This window comes from Callorhinchus milii, unplaced genomic scaffold (assembly GCF_018977255.1).
Source record: "Callorhinchus milii isolate IMCB2004 unplaced genomic scaffold, IMCB_Cmil_1.0 Scaffold8, whole genome shotgun sequence".
In the NCBI taxonomy this organism is placed as follows: Eukaryota; Metazoa; Chordata; class Chondrichthyes; order Chimaeriformes; family Callorhinchidae; genus Callorhinchus; species Callorhinchus milii.
The window spans coordinates 4,592,552-4,605,437 of record NW_024704749.1 but is presented as its reverse complement, the minus strand read 5'-3'; the positions used below and the strand labels follow the sequence as shown (position 1 = coordinate 4,605,437).

Here is a 12,886-nt window from a genome sequence, read left to right as displayed (position 1 = left end):
TAATAAATGCTGAGACATCTCGAAGACTTAATGAGACGCTACATCAAACACACAGATTATTATTTATAAACTCGTACTCGAGATAGATAGATAGATAGATAGATAGATAGATAGATAGATAGATAGATAGATAGATAGATAGATAGATAGATAGATAGATAGATAGATAGATAGATAGATAGATAGATAGATAGATAGATAGATAGATAGATAGATAGATAGATAGATAGATAGATAGATAGATAGATAGATAGATAGATAGATAGATAGATAGATATTCTGCCCTGGCAATGGAATGGTGTTTTCACTCCTGCGTGCCTTAAAAATCTGCTTCCGAACAGGCACGTTAACAAATTCTGTCAGAATATCAAATCTTAACAGCACAATGTAAGTTCAACGAGAAGAAGAAAGGAAAAACGAGATTAACAGAGAAAGGAAAAATATTGACCGACAATGGCGATACGCACAAAGTTTTTGCGCTGCCACCGATTTTTCTGCGTTAAACATACCTGCTTCAAGCGAAGAAAACAAGGCGACTCTGATCAGTAGAAGAGCAAATAGACGGATTGTCTGCATCTTGCGTTGTATCATGTTATCAACCACTTTCTCTCACTGATGGTTTCACAGTAAACCCATAGAGTAAGTACGGGTTGCTGAATGAATGAGCTTAAAGTTGCCAAATGGCTTAGCAGGTCTCCAATAAGAAATCACACTGCCATATGTCTCCTGTAAGGGCAACTGAATCAGCCTGGGTCTCGCAGTGCTTTGGAATGCCAACACGGCAAATATAACCTCGGGAGTGAACATTTATACTGACGGATCATTTATTTGACATCATTTTGTTTCAAAGGTCACTCTTATAATCACATGCAAAACCTTATCACTGAACCGCTCAGGTAATCACCGCATCATGTGCTTGGTTATTTCTTGATGTGCTTTTCGTGAGTTTTTGCTTGAAAAGGGAAAGGTTTTAAGGTGCAGCATAAAATCCTTCCAACTATTCGGATAGATATCAGTACATACACAAAGCATCGCTATATATAATGTCACTCCCACCTTTGCCTGTATTATTTTGGGCAGCTTTGACTGATGTAAACAAATAAGATTGTGAAGCACATTGCTCAAAGCTATTTGCTCTGATGCCAGTGGTTGTCTTACACACTAAACACAGTCACTCCACTGCACAGTATAATGTCGCAAATCTCTTTGAGATGACCTCCCAATGTAAAAGGCGCTGTATCAAATGCAAGGATTATTATTATTGTTATTGTTATTACAATACAATGCAAATTTACATTTATGCAGCACCTTTCACGTCGGAAGGACATCCCAAAGCACTTGACAGTCCTGGTTTAGCACCTGAGCTGAGGTTTGAAGCTGAGGGGAGTGGGTAGGGGGAAAATGACCAAAGGCGCAGTCGAAGAGGGAGCTGTTTTTATCTGTAATTTGCAATTTGAGTACAGCAATGACCCGCAGATGGGGAAGTGATTACTTTTTATCTGGAGGCAATTTCAGTACTATTCTATTTTTAACATAGCTCAGTGACCTGTGACCGTAGCGCCTTATCACGTCTCAAAGCACTTCATAGAATATACTACAAAGTGAATTGACTGTATATTTTGCGGGCGAAACGCGGCAGCCAATTCCACACAGCAGCGTCCCCACAAACAGTTTGTGGATTGAGTGACCAAATTATTATTATTTTTTTTGAAGGGATTATTAGTTCCGGAAAGGCGATCCGCCAATCAACTAGCAACCACTAGGAACTAGCTACTGCTAGGAAAACGGACCTGTGTGGAGTAAAGAAAGTTGCCTAAGGTTTTGCCCTGCCCGGGAATCGAACCCGGGTCCTCTCGCTTGCGAGGCGAGTGCTCCAGGACTCCAAAATATTCCCCTCCCTGCTCCCCCCCCAACTACAACACAGCAGCCGGGTGGGAGGAGGTGGAGAGGGGGGGGAATTGCAGCTAACTGACTATAAGATTGGTCAATTCAATGTGGACAAGAGGGAGAATCTGTGACCTTTCCAGTGTGTGTGAAGCAGAGCCAAATAAACAGAGCCACCCGCTGAGCTATTTGTGGAGTTCTTGGTCTCCAAACCACACCGTTAAATATACCTCTCACTTTCCCTCGATGTGAAAACGCAACTTATTCCACATTTGCCCCCTTCTCACATTTCATTGGGATGTGGATTACGAGCAGGGGAGGGCGGGCTGTTGATTTCCACTTGCTCAGATGAGGTTCGTGAACCAACACCAACACCTGTCAAGATCACTCTAACTTTCACCATTGATTAATTCTGTTTCTTGGGAAAGAGAGCAAGTTTCAACATGAAAATGAATGCCCTTACACCTGGGGGAGGGTGACTTCACGTTAATGCTCAACTTGGGAGGGTTTTGTTGAACAAGCATTTATTCTGTAGCTCGGTGGTTAGAGCACTCGCCGCTCAAGCGAGAGGACCCGGGTTCAATTCCCAGGCAGGATGAAACCTTAGGCAAGTTTCCTTACTCCACACGCCTCTGTTTTACCTCACAGTATGTAGGAACCTGGTTGTTAGTCGATTGGCGGATCGCTTTCCGAGGGTAATAATCCATTCCCCCAAAATATATAATGTGGTCACTCAGTCCACGACTGTTTGTGGGACGCTGCTGTGCGCAATTGGCTGCCGTGTTTCACCCACAAAATATACAGTCAATTCACTTTACACTATATTCTGTGAAGCGCTTTGAGACGTCTCACTGGCATGATAAGGCGCTTTATCAAATGCGACGATTATTATTATTATCCTCCAGATTTTGGTTGTGAAATTGTAACAAGTGTTTCCCATTGAAAACCCGGCAGCTTTCAAGGGAGCGTTTTTGAACGGATGTCAATTTGATTGACAAATGTCTTTCACGTCAAGAGGACATTCCCAATAACGTCACATGACATTCTGTGATTTGTAGCCGTGGTGTATTTTGTAGGTGAACAGGGCAGACAGCAATGTCCCACAAACAGCCTTGACATAAATTTAATGTGAAGAATTGTCGGCCAGTACATTGCGAGAAACCTTCTTTCTCTTTTCAGATAGTGCCACGGAATCTTTCGCGTCCATCTGAACAGGTGGAGAGGACCTCAGTTTAATGTCTGATCGAAGGGCATCATCCCCCAAAAAATACAGCATTGTATTGGAGTGTCAGATCATTTTCTCATGTGATGCTTAAAGTGAACAAATGGCTGGCTCCCAAAAATTGCACCGGGACATTATTTTTCCAATGTTTGTCCGTTCGGATCTCAAAGCAATCCTTTCCAGTGTATCGTTTTTCAAGTGGCACAGGGAAATCATAGCCTCTAGCTCATCTGAGGCAAATTCTGCTCTCTATTAGTCATATGCTATAAATTACAAACTACTCAACACGGTGAAATACCCTTCAACACTGAGGGGATAAGGTGATCAGCATGATATCAGGGTGGTCTAACTGACGGCCCGTGGGCCACATCCGGCCCGTGCATCGATTTAATCCGGTCCCCTCCCTCCATTTCACCTGGCCCAGTCTCTCGTTCTTCACCTGTCAATGTTCTGTTATCTTTCTGGAAGGGAAACACAAAAATATTGTTTATGTGGCCCGGGGACTTTTCTCAAAGAGGGCATCCGGGCCTCGGCAGCCAAAAGAAAAGGTTGGACCTCCCTGATATGTATTATTCTGTTATTAATTCACATGATTTGTTTTAATGAATTTGCTCACCAGAAAATTATAATTAGAACTTTGAATTATCATTTATCGTGTAAAGCTTAAGACATTCCAAAAAATTATATATTTTGTATATTATCTGTCGATCCGATCGTCGGTCGATAGATCGATAGATTGCTAAATCTATGTATTTAGCTATCTATCTAGCTATTTATCGTGGGTGAAACGTGGCAGCCAATCACACACTGCTGTGTCCCACAAACAGTCGTGGATCGAGTCACCAAATGGGGTTGTAAAAGCATTCAAACAACAAAAGAAGCAACGAAGAAGCAATATGTTTGAAACAATTTTGATATCGTCAGCAATTGGCTGTACTTGGGTGTGAGGTAAAACCTTTAATTATTAATCGATGTTAACACTCAAAGCAGACAAGGCACTATAATTCATTGACATAAAGTCAAGGTCCGAAGAAGGTAATTTTTGCCATAATCAACCTGTCCTTTCCTGGTATGTGAAGCAAAGGTCCATTTGTTAGTTATTTGCTTAAAGTTGAGGTATGAAGGAAAATGTTTCGAGTTTGCGATGTGCCAAAAAGTGACACAAAATACACTTATCGATTTCCAGATCCTCTCACTAGTCTACAAATCCCTTCACGCTCTGGCGCCTCCCAATCTTTCTGACCTGCTTCCTTCCCTCTCCACTCCCCGCTGCCTCGCTCGGCTGGCCTCTCCTGCTTGTCCCTCATCCCCTCCGCTCCACCAGCAGCCACTACTCCCCGAAGCTTTGGAACTCTCTCCCCCAATCCCTCCGTCTTGCCCCCTCCTTCCCCTCTTTTAGATCACGACTGAAGACCTTCCTCTTCGACCTTGCTTACGGTCACCTCCTCCCTCCCCTTGGGCTCCACGTCAGGCTCCACCACTGTTAAGCGCTCCACGTGATGGGCACTATGTAAATGCACGTTGTTGTTATCGTGTTGTTCCTGCCAAAGTCAACGGGTTCTTTCGTATCTACTTTTTCTACAGTTGTCTCTCAAGTCTCAACCAATCTTTTTTGCATTTACGAACACTGGCAGCATCAGCATCCATGGATGTACACTCCACCTCGCCAAGCCAGTCAGGAACCTGGGCGTTTGGTTCAACCCTTAACTGTCCTTTCTCCCCCATATCCATGCCATGACCCCCTCTGCCTTCCCCCACCTCCGCAACAGTGCTCGACTCTGTCACCCCTCATACACGCAATCGTCACTTCAAGGCTCGACTATACAAACTTCCTCCTTATGGGTCTCCCCAACTCTTCCCTCCATAAGATCATTCAGAACTCTGCAGCTCGTGTCCTCTTCCGCACCAGGCTCCGTGACCCCATCACCACCCTCACCCAACTCCACTGGCTACCCATCTCTCAGAGGATAGAATTCAAAATCCTCGTCCTCACTTTCCACCCCCTCCGTGGCCTTGCCCCCTCTTACAGCTCTGACCTCAGCAGGCTCCGGCCTGCTCCATGTCTCCCACCCCACCCGCCCCACCCTCAGCAGCCGGGCTTTCAGCCTCTCCGTCTCCACCCTGTGGAATTCCATCCCACAATCCCTTCCCTTATTCCCTCTCTTGCCTCCATCAAGGCATGAATCAAGACCCTCCTTTTTGACCATGCCTTCAGCCGCCCTCCTACCCTCCCTCATCCCAACCCTGCCCACTGTCATGCTCAGGTCCTGATCCCCGACTGTTCAGCGCCTTGGGACGTCCTCCTGACGTGAAAGGCGCTTTACAAATGTCATTTTGTTGTTGTTATGTAGCGCCCTTCACGCAGGGTAGCATCCCAGATCACTTGATATTCCAAAAGGATGTCTTTCATTGAGTGAACCTGTTCAAGCAACCACCCAGGGGCAACCCAGTTCGCACACCTTTAATCAGAGGCTGGTTTTGAACAGCACAAACTGCATAGCTTACCACCGTAATTACTGGCAAGCTCCTTATTGAGCTAGGGTCACCCAGGACTTTGTCTTGCAGAGTTAAATAGTAATAATAATAATAATAATAATCCTTGCATTTGATATAGCGCTTTTCACGTCGGGAGGACGTCCCAAAGCGCTTCACAGAACATACTGTAAAGTGAATTGACTGTATATTTGTGGGCGAACGCGGCAGCCAATTGCGCACAGCAATGTCCCACAAACAGTCATGGATTGAAAATGACCAATTTATTATTGTTTTGGTTTTGGAGGGATTATTATTAGGCTCTGTGTGGAGTAAGGAAACTTGCCCAAGGTTTCGCCCTCTGCCTGGAATTGAACTCAGGTCTCTCACGTGCAAAGCGAGTGCTCTAACCACTGAGCTACAGGACTCCACCAAATGGGAACGAAGTGGGAAAAATATCAGCCCCTTAGCGACTGGCTTGCTCCTTGTGGTCCTGCTAAGGAGCCAGACTGTGTGGGCAGTCATCAACAATGTCTCGATGTAATGTGGATCTGCCTGGATCCAAATAATGTACATCAGACGCTGAGTAAACAATAAAGCAATAAACCTCTCCACGTGCAGGCTTTCAGCTGTTCTCCCTCTGCAACCTTTTGGAATCTGGTTAGCAGGGTGTGGTCTTTTGAGGGACAGAGTGCATTCATTTCCATGCAATCAAACATACAATACGAAATTACTTTTGTAAAGTGCCTTTCATGTCGGGAGGATGTCCCAAGGAGCTGAACGGTTAAACCCGAGCTGTGGGGGTGGGGGGGTGTTGGTATCAGGGTGGGTGGAGGGCAGAGAGGGTAGGAAGGTGGCCAAAGGCATGGTCAAAGTGGAGGGTCTTGAGGTGTGCCTCTGGTACGTACTGTCAAACCTGTGTTCAACAGCCGCTCAGGGGATTAGGCTAAAGTGGCCTTTATATAAGAGTGGCCTCTGAGTAAGTGTTCGCTTGGTGAGCCAACCGGTGGATCCTAGAACAGGTTTTACTATTATCTGGCACTCTCAGTAGGGTATCCCAGACACCTTCCAACTCTCTCCCTTCCTCTCTGTATAAATATAAAGTTTTACTGTACGTATTTTACATTTGACTTGTTATTTTGCGTTCAAGTTTGCACATAGTAACCAGGATCATAAGGTAACAGTGGCTTTAAAAAATGCCACCTCTCTAGAAAGCATGAACTTGTTAGCCATCTGTTCTCTATGTTGCACAGATATTGCACAAACACAAACGGTACGTATTGATTTTGCAATGATTGTATGTAGTAGTGAGTTTTATTTGTATTATTTGGAGGCATATTAAATAATGTTGCAGACTTCTGCCAAATCTGATTGTGGAATTACACTGAACTGTTTTTCCCTGAGCTCAGTTAATGTCTTGGGACGTCCTTCCGAAGTGAAAGGCGCTATACAAATGTAATCTTGTTGTTGTTGTCCCAATCCCTACAATGCAGCAGTCTGGCATGAACACTGGCAAGACACTGACACAATCTAATATTAACTGTCATATTTTATGGTTAAATATCCCTACATGATACATCCTTTGCTTTTGAAGAGCTGCTCACAGCATTTATGACCTGGGGCAGTGGATTTTCCTGGTAACTGTTGCCAGTGACCACTGTTTCCTTGTTATCACTAGGCTGTAAGCTCCCATCATTCCATGCTTACTGATATAGAAACTTTGCTGTATGGATTCGCTTGTCAGTGTGTTGGTAGAGTCCCTGGATCGGTCCCCATAAGTTCTCCTCTCCCCCAGCTTCAAACCCAAGGTGTTTCATTCGCTACCCTCCAGTCTCCTGGCCCAACTTTCGTCTCCAAGAGTGTAGCCAGAGCATCTACTATTTCCTCCCAGACTCCAATTTCTTTAGCTCAACTTTCTTTTCTATAGTTATTCCTGTCTAATTGCTGCACATCTCCCTCTTACCCTCAGTATCTCACTACAACTCTCTTCTGTAAAATCTGAGGCTAAACACTCATCGAGTATCAAGTCCATACTTTCATTTTCTATGACTAGATTTCCCTTTCGTTTCGAATTGGCCGTACCTATGTGCTTACAGCTTCTTTATATTACAGATTTTTATCAATAACGATTGGCACAATGCTGTTAGTAAGAAGACCTTTCCTACCATCAACCCTTCCACTGGGGAGATTATCTGCCAGGTCACTGAAGGAGCTGAGGTCAAGTACAATCTGCACTGCTAACGTTCTGCCTGATGATTTGTTAAATCCTTGTCCCGTACATGCTTTGTATAAAATCTCCAAACAGATATTCTAAGTGGAATGGTGCGGCAAAAGTGATTTTTGCATGTACGCTTTGAAGTGTAATTGTATGAGTGTAAATGTAAATGTAAGCAAATGTGTTCCTACTGGTTTTGTTAGGCATTTAAAGATAATTTAGCACTTAATTCTGTTTGGCCAGTGTAATGCCTCTTCTATTTCTGTAGATTATTCACTTATGCGATAATATTTTACTTTACTTCTTTCGAGCATGTCGTTCATGCGGTAATATTTCGGATGAGCTATTAAACTGAGGTCCCCTCTGCCTCTGCAGGTGGACGTTAAAGATCCCATGGTGCTATTCGAAAAGAGAAGAGTCCTGACCAACAACCCCCCGATAAAATTGGTCACTCACTCCATGGTCGTTTGTGGGACATTGCAGTGCACAATTGTGCTGCTGCATTTGCCCACAAATAGCCAGTCACTCCTGTGAAGCGCTTTGAAACATCCTTCCGACGTGATAAGGCGCTATACCAAATGCAAGAATTAGTATTATACTATTATTTCATATTTCATTGGTCTTCAGGCCGACTTGAACGATGCCGTAAAGGCAGCAAAAGAAACCTTTCGACTTGGATCTCCGTGGAGAACAATGGATGCGTCGCACCGAGGAGTTCTCCTGAACCGCTTGGCTGGCCTGATCGAGCGTGATAAACTCTATTTGGCAGTAAGTCACCTGTGAAAGCATGTTGTTGAGTTGCAGATGCAGTCTGTAATGGAGTTCAGCACTCTCTTGAAGCTTGGGGCAAAAGGTGTGGCCAGAAAAGAAAAACAGGGAAACTAGGCATTGAATCAAAAAAAAAGTTGTATCTCCAGCAGATGTGTTGCAGCTGTCTGTTCTCTGTTGCTTTCTTCCGATGTTGCTTGCAATGCAAGAACCCCGAGGTCAGTGCGAAGGAAGAAAAAGACTTACTCGCTCTCACCAGCTCACACCGAACACCACACCACGTCTGACCAACTCCGACTGAGCAAAGTATAGCTTAGCTTATAGCTCTTTTATCATCGTTTTTTTTAACGCCAAGATAGTCCGTGCCAATCTGCACTTTCTCACCCACCTCATAGATGTTTAAACAGGCTGGGACCCATCTTGGGTATGGGTATCCATGGGCTGACTCATTGATTAAACAATGCAGGACAGTTACGGCAACCGTTAACAAGAGAACTCCAGCTGTGGTAAACACACTTCTTTTAACTCTTGAAGGCACAACATACTGACATTGTCCCATAACATTTTGTGTGGAGTTATACCACCTGCTCCATGATATACGTCATGCTTAGATATATATTCTAAGATTCAACTCAATTTAATTAGGCTTCCAGTTCTACAAGTCATTTCAATACTGACTAACCAGCCTAAGTAACCTACGCGACCAATTTAGCATCAAGAATGTCATTCCACAGCTCAGCTTGACACTAGCTGACAAACAGGAGCATTCCTAACTGAACTGAAGTAACATTTTAAGCATTAATATATTTCTGATCACAACAGCTTGCCGGCAGGATGTTGGAATAGTTTTGTTGAAACACTCTCTGCTGTAACTTTCTAGAGCTGCTTGAGTACTCAAGTAATCAGTTCCTGGACTATTTCACAGTGACTTTGGTCATATTATCCCTCGGTTTGCTCTCAACATACAGAGTATGTTTAACGTAGCCATACCAGAGATCCATAAGATGTTCGAGGCATATCATATTATTGGGTTTGTGATCATTATGGGGAAGGTGGGGGCTTGGGAACTGGTGGGGAACGTTGACTGTAGTACAAATCCTGACTGATGAATTGGGTAATGTCACTTTTCCAATAATTACTTCTCAATTTATTTCAGTCGCTGGAGACCTTAGACAGTGGGAAACTTATCACATGACCTACAACGTGGATCTCATTCCGGTTATTAAATGTTACAGATAGTCTATAATTCTAGGACGTTATCTCTCCCTTTCCCCAGTTTGTTCCCTTGTTAGAAGCAAGGAGCCCTTTCTAAGATAAGCTTATGCTCGCAGATGCTGGGCTCCAACAACAACAACAACAATTTGCATTTATATAGCGCCATCCACGCTGGGTGGCACCTCAGAACGCTTGACAATGGCGGAGCCCGGGGCCGAGCTAGGGGAGGGAGAAGTTGACCGTAGGCGCGGTCGAAGAAGGTCTTTAGGCACAACCTGAAGATGGGGAAGGAGGGGGGGTGCGAGGCAAAGGGGTTGAGGGAGGGAGTTCCAAAGTTTTGGGTGGCAGTGGCTGAAGGCACGGCCGCCGATGGCTCCATTATTTAGTGAATAGGTTGAACGGTCATTGGCACATCAGGAAATCCTCCTTTGCGTTGTTTGTAAATTAACCTGATATCAAAGGAAAAAATATTCAAAAATGCTTTTTTATGGCAATGACTGAATGAGGGGTGTGGGTTTGACACATTTTCAATTAAGATTGAGGTAATATAGTCTAAGCTGTAACATAATTGTGGGTCACTTTTAACACACACACATTGACAATTCTCACACATCTTAGTATTTGTGATAAATGTGGCATTTATCGAACCACAAAGCTGTGGAATGGAGGGATGCAGAAGCCCGTATGTATCTACCTAACAGAAATGGTTTGCTTCTGTCTGACTGGGTAGAGTAATCATTTTAACTCATTTACATGGTTAAATACAAGGTGTCAGATTGGTTCACTTGGTAGCTTTCTGTTGCCGCTGAGCTGGAAGGTTGTGGGTTCAAGTCCCCACCCAGATTTTGCGTTGGCTAGGCTGACACTCCAATATGGTTCAGAGAGAGGGTTGTCAAGGATAACGTCCTATCTGCTCCCTCTGCTACTGCCTTCTGCAGTTTGCCATACAGAGGATAATGTGAAACATATTGTACCAAATGAAGGATTATTATTTTTAACCACTACCGCATTGTGTAACGGCTACTACGCTGACTGGGCTGACAAGTACCATGGAAAGACCATCCCTGTAGATGGCGACTTCTTCTGGTACACACGACACGAGCCAGTTGGTGCGCGCGGACAGATCATTCCGGTGAGTAAGTGCTAAGGAATAATTCGGAAATTATCAGATGAAATTATTAGTAAACCTGAAACTAAGTAACCAAAATATGTTACTAAACCTGACCAGCTTTTATTTAACATAACATGTAGGAGCAGGAGTAGGCCATTCGGCCCTTCGAGGCTGCCCCACCATTCAATCATAGCTGATCTTCTAATCTCACTCCAGCTAATAACCTAATAACCGAATAACCTATAACAATAGCCCTTTAATGCTTCATTTGATTCTTGCTTCTATAATAATAATAATCCTTGCATTTGATATAGTGCCTTATAACCTCATTGGGACATCCCAAAGCGCTTCACAGAATATGCTGTAAAGTGATTGACTGTGCATTTTATGGGCGAAATATATGATTTTCTTTTAAAGGGGGTTGTATCTCGAAGAGAAAAGAAAAATCTGGAAATGCTTGAAATCTACAACAGCTACTCTAAAAGGAAATGATTTGGAAACAATCAAAGTCCAAGCTTTAATTTTATGATTGGGGAAATGGCTTTACTTTCATGTCAAAAGAGCCCACGGCAACAATTCCCAATAAATTGGGCAGTCACGTCACGGCTGTTTGTGGGAGGGACACTGCTGTGTGCAAACTGGTTGTTCCGTTCGCCTACAAAAGTACAGCAATTATCTTCACAGTAAAATCCTTTGGTAGTGCTTCAAGATGTCTCAATCAAGTGATAAGGTGCCATACTCAATGCAAGGATTATAGGATTGTTATTTACAGATTTCAGTGGCTTCCGAGGGTTGTATTTGGTAAAGTCATTTTCTTCCGCTCCCATATTCCCAGTGGAATTTCCCGTTGTTGGTGCGGGCCTGGAAACTTGGGCCGACCATGGCAACAGGCGATGTGGTGGGGATGAAGATGGAGGAGCAGACTCCCCTGACGGCACTCTGCATAGCAAATCTAATCAAGGAGGTGAGCGAAGGAACCTTCACAGTTTAATTTTGGGGAGTAAAGAGGTTATATACAGTCACCTCCCCTTTCTCTCTGGTTTGGAGTCATTGTTGAGCACTCCGAGTCCCTACTCCGATGTGAAGAGCTCTAGATAAATGCCTCCTTCCAGGCCCATCTCCTACCTTCTTTCTTCCGATCCCCTGGCTAAACAATCCCCCAAATAAAAATTGGTCAATCACTCCATGGACGCCTGTGGGACGCCTCTGTGCGCAAATTAGCTGCCGCGTTTTGCCCACAAATACTCAACAGTACAATATTTTCTGTGAAGTGCGTTGAGGTGCCCTTCCGCTGCGATAAGGCCCTATATCAAATGCAAGGGTTTTGATTCTGATGTGCACCCCTGTAACAGTGCTAAACTGCGACAGTTCAATGATGCAAAAGTCCGCAATAGTCAAACTAAAAACATCTCACCCACAAACGGGCATTATGCAAAGGTATTGAGCTCCTGACAGTGGATATGCTTTCAACCCTCCGTTGGTTGGGATTAGTGTTGCAGTACTTCTGATCTGAGCAGTTTGATCTTATCTCATTAAGAGGAAGAAGAGAGACAACAACAAAATTACATTTGTATAGCGCCTTTCACATCGGGAGGACGTCCCAAAGCGCTGGATAATCAGTGCTTTGGACCCGAGCTGGAGGTCAAGATTGGGGAGGGTGGAGGGCAGGGTGGGGGAAAGAAGCTGACCGATGGCATGGTCGAAGAGGAGGGTCTCGAGACTGGAACGCAGAGTAGGCCTTGAGGACTTGGTTACTAGACTCAGGCCGGGCTTGCCCTGCTAGAGAGGCGATCCGGTGATCTGACTTGCTCGGGTGGGATCGTGAAGACATGTCCCTTTGACAATTTGGGGACTACAAGAGTTGGGGCGGGGGGGGGAGGCCGGTGATGGAGGCTTGTTCTGGAGGACAGCCCTCTTTCCCTAACTGGAACATTTCGGGCTAATTCGGCCTATGGGGCCTAACCACACTCATTTTAAAAAAAAAATCTTGTTGCTCTGC

At 44.4% G+C, this 12,886-nt stretch overlaps 1 protein-coding gene and 1 pseudogene across 1 annotated transcript in view; one reads left to right on the top strand and one right to left on the bottom strand.

Moving 5' to 3' along the window:
- Positions 1-795, bottom strand: part of susd2 (sushi domain containing 2) — a 34,165-nt gene extending 33,370 nt beyond the window's left edge. The window contains 1 exon segment of the mRNA XM_007899067.2: positions 510-795. Within this exon segment, the coding sequence (XP_007897258.2) occupies positions 510-591 (82 nt within the window). The 5' untranslated portion in view covers positions 592-795.
- Positions 796-7,065: 6,270 nt separating this feature from the next.
- Positions 7,066-12,339, top strand: LOC121849556 (annotated as a pseudogene).
- Positions 12,340-12,886: the final 547 nt, after the last annotated feature.